At 37.0% G+C, this 20,515-nt stretch overlaps 2 protein-coding genes across 3 annotated transcripts in view; one reads left to right on the plus strand and one right to left on the minus strand.

The window, feature by feature from the left end:
- Positions 1-1,184: 1,184 nt before the first annotated feature.
- On the minus strand, positions 1,185-10,814 carry LOC106892541 (chromosome unknown open reading frame, human C4orf33). Of its 2 annotated transcripts, none has more exons than XM_014949803.1 (7): positions 10,729-10,814; positions 10,213-10,247; positions 7,724-7,913; positions 5,847-5,907; positions 5,606-5,657; positions 5,286-5,485; positions 1,185-3,697 (listed from the first exon to the last, which is right to left on the minus strand). In XM_014949803.1, the coding sequence occupies exons 3-7, from the start codon at positions 7,902-7,904 to the stop codon at positions 3,598-3,600; spliced, it is 594 nt and encodes a 197-aa protein (XP_014805289.1). In that variant the 5' UTR covers positions 7,905-7,913; positions 10,213-10,247; positions 10,729-10,814; the 3' UTR covers positions 1,185-3,597. The 2 variants fall into 2 exon arrangements, with proteins under 2 accessions (XP_014805289.1, XP_014805290.1); XM_014949804.1 differs by lacking the exon at positions 10,729-10,814 and adding an exon at positions 10,383-10,491.
- Positions 10,815-10,892: 78 nt separating this feature from the next.
- SCLT1 (sodium channel and clathrin linker 1) overlaps positions 10,893-20,515 on the plus strand; it is a 39,003-nt gene continuing 29,380 nt past the window's right edge. Inside the window, exons 1-8 of the mRNA XM_014949954.1 lie at positions 10,893-11,045; positions 12,453-12,520; positions 13,189-13,238; positions 14,140-14,209; positions 15,337-15,392; positions 15,772-15,904; positions 16,697-16,819; positions 18,821-18,886. Coding sequence (XP_014805440.1) covers positions 11,012-11,045; positions 12,453-12,520; positions 13,189-13,238; positions 14,140-14,209; positions 15,337-15,392; positions 15,772-15,904; positions 16,697-16,819; positions 18,821-18,886 — 600 coding nt within the window. The 5' untranslated portion in view covers positions 10,893-11,011. The remainder of the gene's footprint in view (positions 11,046-12,452; positions 12,521-13,188; positions 13,239-14,139; positions 14,210-15,336; positions 15,393-15,771; positions 15,905-16,696; positions 16,820-18,820; positions 18,887-20,515) is intronic.

Raw genomic sequence — 20,515 nt, forward strand, 5'->3', positions numbered from 1 at the left:
CTTAAAAGTGGATAGAGTGCTTGTGTGATCTATGCTTTCTATCATACAGCTCTGCATTTTATCAAATTGATATCCTACATAAAGTATATCCAGTGTGACAATTTAAAGAATTTATCTATGTTATTCACGATACTTTGACATGCAAAACCAGCACAGTGCTGAATGTCTATATATATGTATGCATGTATATACACACATACACTGAGTTAGACTGGATTGAATTACACCCCTAAACCAGGATTAATAATTAATGAACAAGTACTTAAATAGAATTCAAGCAGAACAGAGTTTGTTTTGTCTTTTCCTCATGTTTGCATGACATCAAAAAAGAGAGACAATTCAGGAAAGAGAGGCTACGATGGGATGCCACAGTATTAAAAAAAAAAAAAAAAAAAAATTCCAAAGCAGATCAGAGCAAGAAAGCTCTGGACTGGCTCTTCCTCTCTATAAATCCATCCCTGCAAACTCCTGGGAGCTTTAAGTGATGCTGGCAAGCACTGTATTGTCCATTGATGAGCCATGAATTCACTACTGTGTGCCAAGACACTGTGCCTTCTAGACACTTCATCTAACATATGCACTAAGCTGAGACTCCCTCATACAAGTTTCTACCAGGGGATTAATTCAACTTTAAACCTTTAGAAACAAGTCAGTGCACAGGTTTTAACTCTGCACTCCATGAACCCATATGGAAACTTTCTGATGAAAGCCAGCACTTACAGTTCAAACATTCTCTTAAAGCTTAGGAACATACAAGAGAACTACCCAAGAGCACTGTGGAGTAGGAAGTGCACTGAATAAAGTCTATACGATAATTCCCATTTCCAGAAGCATCAAGCATTACATTTTGTACTGCGCAACAATTGTTTTTCCTTTAAATTATTTAGGGAAAGTAATCTATTTCCCTCAAAACTTTATAATTTGCATGCAAAGTCAAATCTGAAGTAGTCAATTGAAATGGGAATGAAGCCTCTAAATAAATAATTTCGTTTACTGTCTTTTACATACAGAACATCATTCATCACATGAAAAAAAACTTTGTGAGAAAAACAGTAAACTGATTTTGAACCTTTGTATGCATTTTTTTTGTCAAACTTTAAAATAAAGTCTAAAAGTTTAGTGGGTTTTTTTTTTGCTTTTGACTGAAATTTCAAAAGGAGCTTTGAAATGCCAGTATCTAGAGATGTTGTTAAATCAACATTTATTGGATTATTCAATATTTCAGACTCATGTCATTCTTTAGAAAACTGTACATGGATTGAAGATGGAAAAGCCAAACAAATGCACAATACTTCTAATTTTCAACAGATGGCACTTTATAGCAAGGAATCTATAGTGTCTAATTAAAAGAAAGTAAAAACAATTGGATTGCTGAGTGCGCTGACATGCCAAAGTCTACACCTGAAAAAACTTAATATCCTTACATTTGAATGTATAGATCTGTAAAACTTATAGCACAAAGAGGGAGTCTAAAGTCAAACAAGAACTCTGAAGTAATGTAGTATCTCAGATATTAATCACCCTGAGATGGTCTTCACAAGGGTAGAATATTCTTCTTTTCTTCAACAGAATTTACAGATAAAGTTAAAGACAGCAAAGAAAACACGACCATCAGACTATGCTTATTACTGCACACAAGCTCAGAAGACAACAGATAATTCTTTTAGTAATATGATTTAGTGCAGTCCTGTGCAAAACTTTACAGGCATTTTGTTGTCTAAGGCTACACAGAAGAATTTTAGAACCATTTATGAGCTAAATAAACAACAAGCCTGGAAGCATCGCTGCCTCCGAGTTACAACCCAAGTTACACCTTTAAGTTGTCTGCCAGTGTTACCTGAGTGGAAGGTGCTTACCATTGACACGTAAAGAAATCCATGGGAAGCTAACAGTTATTTTCAGTTACCTAATCAGTAGTTGTAGAGAAAGAAAAACCACTCTTCTTGGAGATGCACAGCGAAAGGACAAAAGGCAATGGACATAAGTTGCAGCACGGGAAATGGCAATTAGGTAAGTTTCCATAACCGAACTAGTCATGTCTTGAAACAGGATACCCAGAGCATTTAAAGCTCCATCTTTGGAGTTACTCAAAACTTGACAAGACCCTGAGCAAACCCATCTAGCTTCAACAATAACCCTGCTTTGAGCAGGATGCTAGACTGCAAGAACACCAGTCTCTCCCAGGAACTTGAAAGATTCTAAATCCTTCAGTAGAAGGTACTACACAAAAGGATGAGACCCAACACCACAACCTCGGGGCATAACTTCTGAAACATATTGCCTCAATTAGACTGAGGCACAGTCTCTCACACTCCCAAAACAATCCTTCTCACAAAACTAGAGAATATGATGAGCTTCTACCCTGTGAGGATGAAGAGTATCATCAGGATGCAGAAACAGGATGCAGAAACTCCTCTTTCTAGTAAAGGACTGAGGACCATGTCTGGGTCTGAGTCCTCATTCTAAGCTAAACCAAAGTAGTTTGATTTTTAAGTTACCTAATTTTCAGATATAGGATCTGGTTAGTGGGTAAGCTTCCTATTTTCTAGGTTAATTTATATAGGATCAAGTCAGCAACCACAATCAAGCAGCAGTTACTATGCTATACAACAAAGGCACATCTAATTTGTAAATACTGTGAGAGTTTACAGATTAGAAGTTACCATCCAACAGCACTCCGTACTGTTAAAAATATTCATGCCCATATGTAGAAAATGTAGGCACATACAATTAGAATATTTCCAACATTAGGTGGCACGCAAACAAAATTCTCATATGTCTGAGCTGAATCCTTAAGGTGATATGACAAGGTCTTGGAACAAACAAGCTTTCGTAGGCCCACAATTATATCAAAAGGTTTTACAAAACATTATTTGTCCCAGAAATTTTTCCTGAAATACATAAAACTATGTAAATCTATCCTCTGTACCTAAATATCACTAGAAATTGAAGCACTGAATTTGAAGCACAGAGGTCTGCTAATAAAGTAATACAGATTAAGTTCCCTCTTCAGCACTGTGCAAGGGAAAACTTCATAGGAAAGGGCAGTTATACCTCCACAGCATCTTGCAATGCAAGTACAGGGCCACAAAATGCCATGGCAGCTACATTCTTCTCTGTTCCTGAAGGAGGCATTCTTTCTCCTGATTGCAATCAAAAAATTTAGGCACATACGAATCTCATTCAACAGCCAAGAAACAAACAAGCAGCAATGAAAATACCGCAGAAATGCAGCAACTACAGGGTACTGAAAGATTCCAAGCCAGATACTGGCCATGTCAGTCTTAGAGCTCTCATGAAAACACAGCTGTAATTTTAGCACATTGTCTCCCCTTCATCGATAGGAGCAGATTCATCTCTTGCACAGATGAAAAACTTCATAGCCTGATGAACTGAAACAAATGCTGTTGCAAACGTCACACATTTCGAATCAACCAGCCCAGATGCTCTTCAGCTGATTTTAAGATTAATCAATGATTTTAGTAAGGCTTTCCTTGACAACAATCTTACAGTTACAAACTCTGCTCAGAATGAAGAAGTTGTTTCCATACAGCTTCATCCAACCTTAATGCTATAAAAATTTATGCCTTGATCCCTTTAATTAATAAGAGACTTCCATATATCTGATTCAGGCTGCTTCCAGTCTTCTCCCATTAGTTCCTTCAGGTTCAAATCTTTGAAAAAATCCAGGCGATGGCTGCAAAGAGAGGAGAAATACACAAAAAAGTTCTAAGTCTTGTAATATGTGTCTTAATAAAAGGCAGTATCCTTAATATGTTTAATTAACCTTTATTTTCAGGTTTTCATGGACAAGAATGCAACCAGCATCTCCTTTGCTTGAGTTTATAAATAAAAAACACTACTCTGTTTCTTGTACTGGAAAACACAGGGCAAAATCTGCAGCGATGAACTGGTATCACACAGCATGAAGTGAAGTTAACAAAGCACCCACCTTTTAAACTCCCTCAATTTATGTTGCCCGTGATAGAGTAAAAATTCACAATTCTTGACTAATTGAAAAACTGTATCACAGGAGTGATACAGTACAAAAAAGAGGAAGACTGGATAGGATGATGAAGCTAGTAGGAAGACTTGAAGTCTTGTTTTCTTTAGATTTTATGAATCACTTCTTGCTAAGAATTTCTCCTTTAGGCTACCATGCAGAAGCAATAGAAGAAAGAAACTGAAGCCAATTGCTAATTAATACTTGCACTAAACAACTGCCAAACAGTAGACAGAACATCTGACACTAATCATTTAACAAGATAACTGGAATTCTCTTATTAGGAAGCAATTTGTAAGAGTAAAGACAAACTAAGAGCAATGAAAGTAGCAAGGAGCAGCCTCTTCAAATAATTGCATCTGCTACCAATGTCTAAAGAAGTCAAGGGGTTTTTTTTGGAAGGGACACTATGGAAAGAATAGAAAGAATCCCTTCCTGAAAAATATTATAGGCATTCTCCAGTTTATTACAGAAAAATGAAAGTATCTATTTCTTATGGAACGCTGGTAAAGAGAATGTATTTTTTAAGGATTGTTTAAATTTTTTTAAATAAACTGTGACAGAAGCTAAGTTTTTCTAAAATGAAGGCAAATAAAGGGTAACTTATCTAAAATTTACCTTACCTGGCTGTCATTGTATGTTGAGTAATAAGTTTGCATAAGAATTACAGTGCACCCTGTAGAGCTAGTCCATTTATGCAAAATGTCCCGAAGTAGCAGCTTTTATTAAATCATCTCAGCCTCACAGTCAAAGAAAATAAACAGGTGCAAAGCACAATTTAAAAATCAAGATATTATAGTTTTTCTATTGATACGGGGCATCCTTTTATTATACTTTACAGTTTAGTCTGCCTTTTCAAGTTTTTCTGTAATGTGGAACTATCTGTAGAGGTGAGGTTGTTTAGAACAGTAGGGGAGACACAAAAGAGATTTACCGGAAACTTATCGGGTGAAATTAACACTAAATGGCATTTCAGGAGGTGTTGGAGGCAAGGAAAAAGTAGAACAACCTATCTATGATTTAGCTGAGGAAGGTGATAAAACAGATGCCAGTGGTGTTGAATGCATCGTTTTCTATGCACCTAGGGGATAACACAGAAATCAAGCACTAATTACAGCTATCTAACACAGCGCTTTCTACAAAGTACAGTGCCAACAGATCTGGAGCTAAACAGTATAATTAAAATACTAGTGGCACTCAATCTGAAAACCAGATTAGCTTTTTTTTTAAGTATTCCAATAATAGCACTACTATATTACAAAAGAACTAATTTTATGCTTACAAATCTGGTTTCTGTCCTTCCTGTAGTTCATGTTGAGGCACAGGATAAAGCGCTTCATATTTTCTCTCTTCTCCTGAGCCATGAATTGCAAATGCATTGAACTTGTTCATGGATGGTGGAAAATAATTCCAAGGAAGATGAGCTTTACCCTCCCATTTGGTTTTCATTCTGGTCACCTCAAACTCTAAAGGAAGTTCTTCCTGTTAAAAGGGAAGGAAAAAAAAAGAAATAAAAGAGAGATAATGTCACCTTCCAATCAGGCAACAGTTACCTAAAAACAATTAGTTTTCTGTACGTTATGAATGTACTTGACCACTTACTTTCCATACTCTTCTTTTGCCAGAAAGCAGCAGCAACAAGTGTTGTCCATGGCTGTCAAGAAATCAAAGCGAAATTTTCTTAAAACGATGCCAAGTTATTATTATACTGTTCTGCCACAAAAATGTACATTCCCCATATTGGAAGAATTTCTGTACCGAGTTTTCCTCATACATATAGCTTACAAGCATTAGCACTGGAAATGCAAATTAACACTTGTGACTTTTTTACTGTCGTACTTACGGACAAAGTTCAACTTCTAAATAGTGTTCAGTTCTGTCGTTCAGGAAAAACGCTTCTACAACTTAAAAAAAAAAGGCCATCAGTATTTTATATTAACTATTTTTAATATCCTGAGACCTTCATATCCCACAAAAATATTTACGTTCTCGTGATTTTTGGCTTGTGCCATACCAGAGCTTGACTACCTGTGTGTGTGCTACTAAAAGCTTCCTATTTGAAATGCCGTGTCATAACTATAACTTCAAGAGCTTTCGTTTTCAATGCCTATCATCACAAAGAGCTTTATAAAGCACTCTACTAATTTTATTTACCAATTACAGCTTTGGAAACACTTCTCTTGACGCAGCAGAAAAATACAGCAAGTTTACTACATGTTACGTGTTAGCTGCCCATGGAGTAAGAAAAGCATCAGCAAACAACTATTTCACCTAGTATGCTTGCTGTGAACAAAGCTGACCGAGACAAAGCGACCCTAGTCAATCATACTCACAGCAGGCACTCCAGGTAGAGCACTTAAGTGCAGAAGTTGTATGTTTGCTGGTAGCCTGAGGGTTCAGAGCACCAGAGGAGGAAAAAAAATGAGAAGAGGAACATACACTCACAGCAGAGCACACAGCCCATAACTAAGACTGCTAAATGGCTGAAACAGTAAGAAAGGATTTAGCTCTTAAATGCTTTTTCCCTATAGATGGCTGATGCTTTGGACAGGGGATTTCTGTTCCAGGTGTGCCTGATAACCATGTGTGACTATTGAATCACCCTTCAGGAGCACAAAGTAGAACTATAGTGGTGTTTCTCACAGCAATTATATTATTAGAAAGCTTTACTTAGAAATATGTTTAGATATGATTGATAACTTTCTTTTATTTTTACATAAACCTGTTTAATATAACAATGTCAAAGGAGTGCTAATACTGTTTTAGCGGAGCTTTAATCACAATAGTTCAATAATCAGGAAGTAGAGAACTGCTGGAAACATTAAATTCTTGCATTATTCAAAGCAATAGGTAGAACTGACAGCATTGACAGAAAAGGAGAAAAAACAGCATTCCTATAAGTATATTCCTCATTCCACTTGGGTACAATTTTGAATCATATTTTATGAGCTGCTACTTATTTGTTTCACATCTTCCTATACCTTAAACAGGCCTTGGAAAAGTGATTTAAATAGACATCTATTTTAGCTATTGCTCTCTACTTCTTAAAGCAAAAGCAGAACCCACATCTAGGATTTCACTTCTATTTACCTATTGCAAATGCATTTTTATATATGCCACAAAACTATTTTGATATTCAAATATGTGAAGCCTCTGTTATTCCCAAGTTATATCAGTAATTCGGAAACTAAGTTTGAAATCAATCCAGCTCATTGAATTCCGTTTCTTTGTGGCCACCAAGTGACATAACATATTTGCTTCTTTTCCCAGTCACTTGTATTGTTGCTCTACTACAGAACAACCACTCAGTCAGCAGTGCTAGTGATGAAAATCAATTCACCACCTACAAAAAGAGTATCACTTTCGACATAGTTTGGGGTAGTTTTCAGCTGAATATAGCATGAGGCTTTAAGTTACTTAACAGCTGTTTAAGGGTAAGGCAGTGATTACAACTAAATTCTTTCCCAGCATTCCTTGACAAACTGCTTAGGATACAGCAGAAAGGAAAACTTTCACTTATAGTTTCAGATCTGCCCTTTAAAGGCAGTACTGTGACCAAAGCAACTGAATTGAATTAGATGTCACACACTCACAACTGTTAGCTCAGTTTGAAAAAATAACCATCATAGACTCTTAAATAAAGACCAGACATATTAACTACAGAGGAATATCAGTGACTACACAAATCATATATATTTACTGCACAAAAGTTACACATACCCTCATAGTCCCACAGTCTACTAAAAGGTTTCCCTGGCTCTCCAAGTGGTGCTGGAGGATCATTAAAGAAGGGAGCAGTAACTTCCATTAGCAGTCCTGCATTGTCTGACTTCAGCACAATTGTTACCGGCTCATGGCTCACTGGAAAACCATCCCATGTGTGTTTAATTGTAAATTCCATCTTCCTATACTACATGAACAAGAAAGAAGGGCTGTCAGAGAAGATCCGATTCCATTTCAGCACCAACTGCACTGTTTGCTTGGCCATGAAAAAAAGTACACTGTCAATCATCAAATCACATCTTAACACACCAAAAGAACTGAAATAGTCTAGCTTTATAAAGCAACTAAATAAAGAGTTACATGAATGCTTCTCACAGATTTTTATACCTGCATGGTTACAAATCACTCTGAAGTCTCTACCCACACAGGCATTTTATTGGGGCTCACAGAAAGGTAAGCATAACTAACTGCATGTTGCGGGAATTATCAACAAGTGTAATAAGCGAGACAGAACGTAACCACATGCATCAGGCTTCCCTATATGCCACGGCCTTGCTCTTATGGCTACACGTTAACCGTGTCTGTTACAGTCACACCAGACAGTTTCCTTTCACTGATGTTCATGCTGAAAAGCGAGTTCCTCTCTTGGATTTCAAGTTGTTAAAATAGCAAGAATGAAGTTAGGCAAGTAGATATGTGTACAATCAAGGAGCTGATGATGTGACAAAATAAGTGTGAGAGATTAGAGAAAATCTGAAACAAGAGATTTAGTAATTAGACACCTTAATTTGAGAATTCCAGTAAAAAAGGAAAGTCAAATATTAGACTATCACTTTTCAGCTTATTCAAATATAACTTTGCCAAAACTGATTAAATTCTTACATCAGCATTTTAACTGTGTGATATTCTAGACAAGCACCACATGTGCTTTATGCAAGAGACCTGGGATAGCCCTAGAAACTATGAAAGACTCTGCTGCCATCATTAACATTCACTCCAACTCAAGTGGCAAGATTCCGGAAGCTAGATGACAAGAAGCAAGCAAGTTGAAAGAAAATAGCGTACAAAGCATGGTGAGGGAAGACACCCAACAGTGTCCTAAAAGCATTCTTAAGCCAGCAGAAAATGGTTCATAATCCAGTGTTAGTAGTAACTCAAACAGGCAAAGCTAAATCACCCACAGTTTAAAACAAAAAAAGAGAATTAGTTAGAAAAAGTATTCTAAGCAACAGTGACAACTTTTCTGCAATAATTACAATGTACACTACCAAATAAAAGAGCAATGTTAAATATGAAGTTCCTTTCACAACACAAAGAGCTGCTGAAACACATTCAACAGGCTATTTAGCCTTAAATTGATCTAAAAAAATATTAATCCACAGGAAATGTAAGCAAGTGGTGTGTTTTCAATTTTCTAAGCTGCAAACACTGAGCAGCATGAGCATGAAGTATCCACAGATGGTAAAACCCTTCCTAGAGATTTTTCAGATGAACAGAATTCCTGTAAATGGAGTGCACATGCTTCATGTGCACTTACTGTGAGAAGAAACAAGACAGAATTCCACAAGCAGGATCACTTACTCAAAAGACTAAAGTTTGATTACCTGGGTGCATCCAAGAAAGTTAATAAATGACTATGAACCATTTTATACTACGCTATTAAATTCACATTGTGCACTTAGAAGTCAACATTTCCTTCTATTATTCTATTTCCAGTTTGTTCTAATACATTTAACACTTCACATTTACTAGTCAAGGCAAATATCTGAAACATCTATTTGGAAATATTGCCAGATTTTAACAGTGTTTTAAAATTATATCGCCTTCTAATAGAAATAGCCCAGGGAGATGCTAAAATCCAGGGAAAATTACAATTCCTGACTAAAGTAAACAACGTGAAGTTTCTCCTTGCATACAAGATTTGAAAGCTGCCCTAAGAAGGGCAGTTGCAACATACCAGGCTTTAAAAAAAAAAAAAAAAAGACAGCAAACTCCTTTAACTCTTCTAAACTCCTTTAGACACTACTGAACTGTAGTGTCTAGAATGAAGATGAGACCCAAGGTGCATCACACACTCCTCTTTGTACTTGTATGAGAGGCAGATGACATCATTCATAAAAAACTTAACTCTGGCAGGGCCAGCTTACAGTGTGCTGACTGAAATTAACATACTAAATATTTACCCCATTGTTGTAAACAAGTATTACTCTTGAATAGAAGAACATGCAATTTACAAAGAAATAAAGTAGTAGGGAAAAGTGCAAAACATCCACTAGTATTCATTAGAGGTCTACCTAGTGTTAAGGCTGCTCAATTTAGAGGAGAGCAGATCTAAGATTTTTCAAAATTAATGGTCCTTGTGGCAACTTTTAAGTTTATTACATTGCATAGACTTAGGTAAGCTGGTTACTAGCAAACTTTTCAATTATAATAAAAACAGCAACACATAGCAATAGCGTAAAGAGCAAGAGGAGACCCTTCATTACCTTTTAACACCACACCTCAGCCAGCTGTTAATACGCTGTAAAGAGATGCAAACGTGAAATGAAGTAAGTTTTACAGCAAGTACTTCCTCAGCCATTTCACAGCACTCCGACGGCGTGGCCCCAAGCCCCGCAGACCCCACCAGCCCAGGGAAAGCCCCCTCCCTCATCACCTCACGCCTCTCCCTGCCGAGAGGATCCACCTCTTCCCTCCCAAGCCCCACCGACGCTGGTGGCGGGGCCACAAACGAAGAGGAAGTAATTAGTCTGCTGTTTTTCTTAATTGCTCCAGGAGGACAAGGGAAAAGCCGGGAACCGCGTAGGAGAACAGCAGCTTTTTCTGTAAAAACTTCATTTCAGAGAGGTGGAAATTGCTCCCGGTTGCGGTTACCCCCCAGCTCCTCCAGCCGGCAACAGCGGCGGCGCTTCCTGAAGAGAATTTTAAGGCGTAAAGCCCTTATCGCAGTTAACCCCTAAGTCCTCCCTCCTCCCCGAGAAGTTTAACGTGGCATTCCTTACATCTCCACCGCCTCTCCGAGAGGAAACTCGGCACCCCAACCGGACCCGCAGCCTCCACCTCCCGCTCCCTCCCGGCCGCCTCACACCGCCCCGCCGCGCATGCGCACGCGGCCGCTCGCGCCCCTCCTCCCCGCCGCTCCGCTGGCGCGTGACCCAGGCGCCGCTGGGCCGCGCGCCGGGCGCTGAGGGAAGGGAAGGCGGCGGGCGGCGGGAGTAAAGGGCTGCTTGCCGGCTTTCCTGAGGTGGCACTCTCGGCGGGGTGCTGAAGCTTTCCGCTGGAAACATGGCCACTGAGCTCGGCAGTGGGGGACAGCCAGGTGAGGTCTCCGCGAGCGAGGGGTGTGGGCTGCCCGCCGGCTGGCCGCGCACAGCGGGATGGCCCGAGTGCTGCCCCGGGGCTGCGTGAGGGAGGGGGTGGAAGGGCCGATGCCTGGATGCCGTCCCCTGGGAGCTGGGGTCAGCTGCCACAGGGAGGGTAGAAGCCCGTTTGCCTGTGGTTGTAGCCATGAAGATTTGTGTTCTGTAGCTCTTCTGGTGTTTGCTGCGGTGAGTAACAGCATCAAAACTATTTTTCGGTTACCTGGAGACTAATAATTAAAAGCTGTTAGTGAGATTAATAGCCAGAAACACATGCATTTCTATCATAATGTCTCTTCAGTTAAGAAACAGCTGCATTTCCTATGCGTGGCTTACACCTGAAAGGCAAAAAAGATGTCTTTCTTTGCTTTCTTTGAATTTGCTTTGCAGGCTATTATCAGTGTTTTTAATTAAGTGTTCTGTGTTACAATTCTGATAATTTCATTGTAAGCTTAATATGACTGAATCAGAATACACTTAAATTACTTACCAGCTGGCAAAAATTGCTTCTAAAGAGTTTATATCCCTATAAATAGGGAATGGGTTGATGAGTTGTCCCGAGAAAGTTACTGTCCCTGTCACTAATCAGAGTTGTGGGAAAACTTGATAGCATAGCGGGAAGTAGGTCAAGATCAGAGTGCATGACGTGATATGGCTGTGCTTCTCTCAAAAATCAGATTTTCAGTTGATACTAAACTTTGTATGACAGCTTTAGGTGGCCAGAGGTGAAAGACTAGCTCTTGATTCCGAGGACTTTAGTCGCAGAAAAGCTCTGTCTGAGCCAACAGAATCATCCTGGCTCAAAAGCCCGTATCTATATCGAGCTTTGCATGAGCATTTATTACACTGTGATGTGAACAAATCATGCATTTTCAAATATTGATGTTTTATTTTTTTCATATGTATTTAATTTGTTTGGGTAGCTTCTCATTTTATAAATCTTTAGGCTCTAAATAGAGCCCAGACTACATTCACTGTGAAGTGGTAAGAGTTGGCTTTTCTATCAAGGAGTTTAATTATCTCTTAAAAAAAAAAATCATACGTTTTGAAAGGTGCCAAATTACAAGTTTGAAGTTGGCTTGCACGCCAACTTAGACATAAGTTATTTGAGGCCTGTTTTAAGTCTGAGATATGGATTGGTGTTTCTCTTGTTTCATGAATGTGAAATCAAAGTTCTAAAATGCTGAATGTGTGTAACACACATAAAAAGACATTCTCTAATAATTATGCTAAATAGAATAATTTGATGATGTACATTGTGTACCTTCAAAGCACTATGCTGTTAAACATATTTCTGACTGCCAGTTACATTTATGTAAATAACAGCCCATGCTGTAGCTATGATTCTCAAACTTTGTATTTTTCAGATCAGAGGCAGAATATGGCACTTGGTCAGTATGAAACAGATGAGATTTTGAGAGCTACTGATGAGCAGGTATGTAAACTCAGGGATGGAAGGTTGTGATGAGTTTTTGTGACAAACATCTTTGCATACATAGAACACGGCCCGCCTTGCTTTGGGGCCATCACACAGCTCTAGAGTTACTTGTTGTTTTTCCAAGCAGCAACAGCAGAATAAAACTCATAACCATGAATTCTGGTGCATTTTCAAAAATTTGTCACATGCAGAACATATTCCTGAAAGAATACTTGAATTCTACTTTAGTAGACTTTTTCACTTTTATAGACTTTTCTAGGAGATTGGTCTCGTTCTGAGATAGTACCCAGCACAAAAAGCTATGAGCCTGTCTGAAAGTGTGCAGAAGCTAGGGCATGAGCACTTCCCTGAGGCTGAGATGTGTGGAAATTAACTTAGCACTTACAGAAACTTACGATTGTTTTTTTAAGAGCCAGATGATTCCCCCTCAGATGCAATTATGCTTTATATCAGAGCATCTCCAGAAAAAGAAAAAGAAAAAAGATATTTTTTTTTTAAATTGGGCCAGCACTCAAGGATTTTTGAACATAAACCTGAAAGTGATCGTGTGGTATATTGCGTATGATTACAATATAGGCAAAACAACAGCTTTGGGTTTCTTATAAAAAAATTTAAACTGCATGCAGTCATGTGCAAGTACTAATATATAAAGTATACCATTACAGAAAAATGCCCCCATTGATGGCGTATCAGGACCCAGGATGCCGGAACAAAGGTAAGTGATTCCAAGTGATAAGTGGGAATACTGCAAAGTAGTCAAATGAAATTGTCATGTCCTTGTAAAAGTGTAAATATCCAGCTGGACCTGGTCTTAGGTACATGTGTTCAGAGCTCTGAGAACTTGTGAACAGGGTCTCTGTAGCTGTTTTTTTTAGATATTATTCTATTTATTCAGTAAATTAAATATATGACTTTTCTTCCACAATCTGTAAAATAAGGGATGAGAGACGAATAAAGGAATTCTCCAGTCTAAATTTTAAGATAATAAACAAAAGTGCAGGTAAGCTTATACTGATCTCGGTATCACAGGTAACTGCTGTTGGTTGAGGTCAGGTGGATGTTTTTTAAAAAGCTTGTTTGACAATCTTCATCTAAGGGTTGTCTACTAGTAAATTGTTTATAAACATTGTCATTTCCTGTTTATAAAAATAACATATCACTTCTTGTTAGTTTTTAAGGCTGTAGACTAATATAGAATTTTCAGAGAATTGTTATCAATTACAAAAATATTCAGTAGGAAAAAGTCTGTAAGTAGAACTACATTATTTTAAATTGTATTATAGGCCACTTTACTGTTGTATGTGCGAGCAGTAAAAAAGCCTAGTCTCTAATCATTTGGGATGCTATGTATGCAATATTAACCTTGTATTAATGCTCATTTATAACGTCCCATGTTCTAGTTCTGTTTTACAGGAAAAATGCTGTTAATGGTCATACTTTGAAAGTAGTAATTAATTTGTTCATTTATTCTGGTGAATGTTGAGCTTGGAAATAAAGAAAGAGTGACTATTTTGTTCTGTTCTCTAGATCAAGAATTATTTAAAACTAGTTAATTATCAGAACAATGTTTTGGCATTTACAAAATTTATTTGAAGCATGGTTTTCAATTTTTTTAGCTTGTCAGCTCTAATCACGCAGTATGATAAACACTTGGAAGAAATGAAAGAACAGCAGCAGCTTTATCAGGTATGGATGTTCCTTACATTTCAGAAAATATTCTTAGTATTTTATAGCGTTAGTATCTAGGTCATTAGTTTTTATCAATAAAGGAAATTATGCCAGCTCTATGCTTCACAAACTTGCTGGACTGCAGTTGCCTCAAATAGAGGAACAGAGAGCTTTCTATGAAAAGGTTGGGAGATTGTCTGAATTGCACAGATTGCTGTGTGTTTGGAGAAGTAATGTTGTGAAGTGAAAAGTGCATGTTTTTTTCTCTAGATGTTCTGATATGGTTGCAGGTATTCTCCTCACTGACCTTCAGATGAGGCAGCCGTTTCCCTTTTTCCCCTCACAGTCTGATCTTGGCCATGCAGTCCAGCTCAGTCCTGCAAGTGTAGATACACCCAGCATTGTTCTTTCTTAATAATTCTTTAGATTCAAATCATTCTTTCAATGTTTATTATCATGGAGGCTGAGGTTGAGGGGGACTGTCCTCCTTTTAACCACAGAAAAATAAAACTTTTTAAAGCTTCCTATGATCACCAAAAAGCAAGATGATATGTTTAATAATTAAAGCCTGTTGCATACAGAAAGCAATTTTTACTTGTGATCTACATGCAGAAGTTATACCCTGGTTTTGGTTTAATGCCCTTAATTTGTTTAATCTGTTTGTCATAAAGATTCTGCAAATGCAGTCTTTAAGCTTGACCAATTTCAGAAGACAATATTGGTTTCTTGCGCTATTTAGTTAATAAAACAGTTACATTTGATTCATGTAACTCAGGTTTCTTCTCAGTTAATTGCTAAACTCTTTTCTCAAATGCTTACTGAATAAATGATGAGAGTTATCCACTGTATTCCTGAAAGAACTTGAGATAATTAACAATTAATCTGTAAGAGCTATAAGAATTCCAAAATTAAGTTTAATGCTCATAATAACTTCTGAATGCTTAGGTATAACAGGACTTGGCAGCTGTTAAATTTAAGTGGCATCCGATGACCTTCCGTAAAAAAAGAAATTGACTTTCACTTACTGTATTATGCTGAACTAAATTGTCCATCTTCTACGTTATCACTCTGAATTAAAAGCTGAAAGAATTACCAAAGTTTGTGTTACTTAAATGAATGCTTACTCTTGCATGTTTTTGTGATAGGCACAAATGAGCAAGATGAGAAAAAAATTTGAAGAAGTCACCAAGGAAAATGAGAGGTAAATAATTGCACTGTTCTGTTACTGCAGCTTTTTTCCTTGATTTCTAAACCTTAAACAGTTTGTTGTGGTTTTTTTTCTAAGACCTTGAAATCTCTTGAATCTACTTAATAGTTGAAGATTTCATACTCACAAGCTTAGAGTCTTTAAGCGTTTAATGTAGATTACAGCACCTGCTTTAGAAGACTTAACTGTTTCTTTAAAAGAACTAGATATTAAACTACTTCAAACTGTCTAATATGTCTATAGAAAATAACTTAATAGATTTAAATATGACTTAGAAGTAAATAGTATGTGCAGATTGAAGGTACAGTATACTTCAGTTGTTAAAAACCATCTCTATTAAATACTCTGCTGAACTTAGTTCTTTGAATTTCAGGCTGCATGCAGAGTTGAAAGAGGCTCTTGAGAAACAACTGGAGGCTCTTCCTTTCATGCCTCTGGGAACTGATATTCCTGCAGATGAAGACATAGTGAGAAATCTGCAAGAACAACTACAACTGACAAATCAAGTGTGTGAGATGAAACATTTGTGCTCTTATATTTCTGTTGTTGTGCCTTGACAGACTAGGAGAAGCTGTTTTATTTCTTGGTTCAGAATTCATTTGTTCAGAGTTCCTTTACCCTATTCTGAGGCCCTCTTGACTTTCTGTAGCTAAAGAAACAAGTACTCAGACTTTCAACTTAAAGACCTGAAGTTACTTCTTTCCTAGATTCATATAAGAAGTTTTTAATACTAATTTGTGGCTGTAATTTTACCTAGTTGACTTGATCTTTGTATTGAGTTTGTGACCAGGAAATTACTTAATTACTTTGATCAATTCAAGTTTTTGTAGTAGCTTGTTTTAATCAAAAACACTGTAACGTGATATGAGAAGGCAACTATATGTGGGATATAGAAAATAATATTTAAATCTGAAAAGAGAACCAAATTTTGTTGAGCTTATTAAAACGATGTGTCAATCCTGATGTGTATGATTAAGTTGAATTTAAATTGACAGCTGAATTTTGGTATTTGAATATTATAAATACTGTAAGCCTACAGTAAACACTTGTAAAAGTTTGAGCTGTAAAAAAAAATTCTGGAAAACTTGCAGTTTGCCTTTAGGTGGAATTTGAACTTGTAAGTGTCTGGTTTTCTGCATCTGAATTTGGTATTTAGCGTCTCTAGTTGTAATTTGTGCAGACAAAAGTACAGAAAATGGCATTTCTTCGAAATAGAAGACCTCTCTTTTTACTAAATGATGGATGAATATAAGTAGAATATAATAGAATATTTTATACAAACCATTGTTTTGTAACAGGAAAAAGAACAAGCAATAGAACTCTGGCAGACCGTGTTACAGGAACATGATCGACTCCAGCAGCAATACCAGGAACGCATGACTGAAACACAGATTCATGTGGCTGAAAGGCAAAAGCAGAAAGTAATTTTCATTTATATTTTTGTTAATTTTGGAATGTTTTTCTATACTGTAGGAATTCTGTGTCTGTAACCGAATTGAAGTGGGGGTGTTTCTACAAGTACTGTTAATTATTTTCCATTATAGTCATCTAAAGTTGAGTGGTCAGATGTGATCACTGATTCATGAGCTAAATACATCGTTATGATTGGAAAAGTTCTTATTTCAAATATATGGGCAGGAACTTGGGGAATTTACTGAGTTTGAGTCTTAGTTCATATAGATTTATATGTGCATAAGATGTGTATGTGCATATAAATAATCGTGTTTGAATTGCATGGTTGGAAATCTTCAGTAGAGTTCAACAACTGAAAAAGCTACCAAAGATTTCTGAATTCAAAGGTTGAAGTCTTTCCTGTTTTCTCCTATGTTTGAATCCTGAATTTGTAAGATCACAGTGGGATAGTGGGAAAAGTAGTCTTCATTTCCTGTTTTCATTCAGTAAAGAAACAGGCGTAAACAGATGAAAAATCAAATTGACCAGTACGCTTCTAATGCTAGCTTGTGTTTAGCAGCTTCTTTCTCTTCTGCTATTCCTGGGGAAGGCCTTTCAGGAAACCTTGGCTGAGAAAAACTGTTCTGCTCTGATAAGCTACATAAAGGTGCTCAGTGTGTGAAGAACTAATAGAAATTTAATGCTTGTATATACCTTGCTATAGAAATTTGTAGGTCTGTAAAGGGGTGCTACACAGTTTTTGACATTTCCTTTCCATTTTCAAGCACACTAGACTTGTGTGCATAGTTACAGCTCACCTCTATAACAAAAAAACTTTTTACTGATTTTTCTTCTTTTGAGATAGTGAGTCTTGCTCAGCAATATGCTGTTTTCCGAGAAGCAGGAATAATATCTGTACAGCTCTTGTGTTCTGTCAAGTTTCATAATTATTTCAAGTAATAGTTATGAGGACTCTCTTATCTAGGTGTAGTTCCAACTTTTTGGTCCTGTTCCTTCTATTAGATTATTTCTTGTGTTGAATTGTCAGTTACTTGTTAACATCCATGTTGTAGAGCATATGGAGTCATTGGTAGCCATTGGAGGGTTTAGAACTGTCAGATTCCACTTTTGGTAACTAAATTCTTTGTGGATTTTAATACTATTGTAACAAGAACAAAACTGCCTTTTATTCCTAAATGCTACTGGTCTCGCACAGAAAATGGCTTTTTGTTTAAATGAGTTTTGGTATTTTAAGTTTTGTTTTTAATGGAGGAGCAGAAAATAGCTATCGGAGGTAAACAGAAATAGGTAAGACAAATTAGAATAATTGACAAAAAGTTAAGATGAGAGAGGATATTGTTGTAAGGGTTGGACGTAGTAAATAAGGGAGTTGTTGGAATAGGTTTCTGGCGTATGCTTGACCTTGAGACTGTTGAATAAACAGCACAATTAGTAGATATTCCAGCTCAGGGACTTCATTCCTCTTTATTCTCCAAAGACACTTGGCATGCTGCAGATGATTTTTCTGTGTTATGCTAGTTTTCCTAGGACAATAAATTTCATGTTGAGAGACTAGAGTTTAACTGAATGATTATTTTTTTTTGTACGGACATAAGACATCCTATATGGCAGAGCAAATTGAATGTGTCCATCCAGGCATTTTTTAATTAAGGGCTACATGTCTGCAACTGTGCTTAGCAAAAATGCTTATAGTAGCATCATAGTCTGTGTGGCTCCTTAAAGGCACTACTCATGTACATTTTCATATTTTGGTAGAAACTGTTGTATATGAGTTTTAGAAGGAGGCGATTTGTAACTCAGTGAAATTTAGATGCATTTTTCAGTAGTAAATCTAATTTTCCAGGTTCCTGGGTCAACGGCTAAAAGTAGTCTTAATTAAAATCTACAGTGGTATGTTGAATTTCCTGCAGTATAAGTTTTTTTAAATTTTTTTTCAGTTGACTGTGAAACTCTCTAATGACATCTTTATGATGATAACTGTCCTAAGAAGTTCTGAATTCTCTTTTTAGGATCAACTGACTGGCTTTCAACACTTGACTCGGCAACTGCACATAGCCAATGAGAAAATAGAGTTGGTAAGTAGAACCTTCTGAACAGTGACCTGTGTTGGTTTTTTCCTACTAGATTCTCAAAGTATAAAAGAAAAGCAAAGAGTCCTTCATACATACCTGGTTGACAGAGAAATTGTATCACTTAGATTTGCAGACTTCTCTAGGAACCAGTCAAAAATCAATTAGTAATGGCTTTTGTCCTGCACTCCAAACACCAGGTCAGGGTGGCCGAGAGGTTAGCTCTTAATATTATGTGAGCTCTTTCTTCAAGGAGTCGGTGGTAAGCTTACACTCAGAAGTTTAGTATGTGAGTTTACTTCAGTCACGCGTTCAAAACCATCTTCACAAAAGAAAAAATTATTTAAATGATCTCTTATACAGTCTAGCTCTGCCACATGTTTATGGATTCCTAGTTTGACTCTTTTGGCTTCAGTGTCTGTCGTTGACCTTCTCGAGGATTTTTCTGAGCTCTAATCATTTTCTAGTGCTTCATCCATATCTTTAGATACACTTTAGCCTAGGACTTCCAGGACTGACAAACAATTTTAATATCATAGAAAAATCTAGGTGAAAGACTTGGTGAACTGTCTGGCTGAGCAGCAGCTTCTCTGAAAGATATGATTCCTGTGTGGTTTTTGATTAATGTTTTGTCTTGGATACTGGCAGCGCAAAAAAGACTCCTAACCCACTCTAGGCAGTCTATTCTCTTCTGTCTTTATCACTTTATCACACCTTTTCTCCTCACATCTGACCTCTTGTTAAAATACAAGCCTGTTTCTTTGCTGTGAATTATTGCAGGTGTGAAGGAAAGATTACTACATTCTTTGTCATAGCGCTTCTGTTATTGAAAACTTGTATATTACCTATATTGCCATGCTTTCCCTTCCCCCATTTTTTTCTAATCTGTTGAAGCAATTCAAGTCTTTAAGTGTTCTTTGATAATGTTTTTGAGATGTCTAATCATTCTTTTTACTCACTTTAAAATCTTTCCAGTTGTGTCATCATTCTTGAACTGTGGTGCTGGAAACAGTGCAATACTCCAAACACTCTTATCAGTGTTGAGTATTATATTGCAGATTACTACAGAACTGTATCTTGCAAGCAGTTGTCCTGTTTACAAGTTATTTCATTAGTATTAATAAAAGCAAAACAATGCACTCAGAGTGTTTTGCTTTATGTAGTCAATGATGCTTTCAAAATTATTCTTTAGGTACTTTAGAGTCACTGGGTGGTTGCTGTCTGAAAACGAGTACAGTGATGAGCTTTTAAAGCAGTTTGGCTGAGGATTTGGAAGTTACAGACTGATTTGTTGTTACAAGCAAATCGGTAGTAGGTAGTGCAAAAAAACCAGAGTCACTGAATGCTTAAAATCATAAAATTGGAAAGAGATGATGTGGAGAGGAGACAGTGAAATATGTGAGCTCTTTGAAAGACATGAAACTGACAACATTGAGATAAAGGTAATCTATTTGTTTGTGTTAGCCAAAAAACATTTGGCAAAGTCTGTTACCAAAGGTATAAACATGTCATGGGATAAAGAAGTGTGCCCTTTCTTGAACTAATGAGCTGAAAAATAGGAAGTGAAGAGACAGAGTAATTAGTCAGGTTTTTTTATTGCAGTAAACCAGCTGTGTTTTCTAGATGTGCTCAGTT

The sequence above is a fragment of the Calidris pugnax genome, unplaced genomic scaffold (assembly GCF_001431845.1).
Source record: "Calidris pugnax isolate Ruff unplaced genomic scaffold, ASM143184v1 scaffold42, whole genome shotgun sequence".
In the NCBI taxonomy this organism is placed as follows: Eukaryota; Metazoa; Chordata; class Aves; order Charadriiformes; family Scolopacidae; genus Calidris; species Calidris pugnax.

Excerpts from the sequence above, each read along its gene's own strand:
- LOC106892541 (XM_014949803.1), bottom strand. The coding sequence starts at position 7,904 with ATGGAATTTACAATTAAACACACATGGGATGGTTTTCCAGTGAGCCAT. Across the intron at positions 5,658-5,846 it reads TTAGAAGTTGAACTTTGTCC|CCATGGACAACACTTGTTGC; the intron begins GTAAGTACGACA and ends ATTTCTTGACAG. Across the intron at positions 3,698-5,285 it reads GAAGGACAGAAACCAGATTT|CCATCGCCTGGATTTTTTCA; the intron begins GTAAGCATAAAA and ends CTCTCTTTGCAG.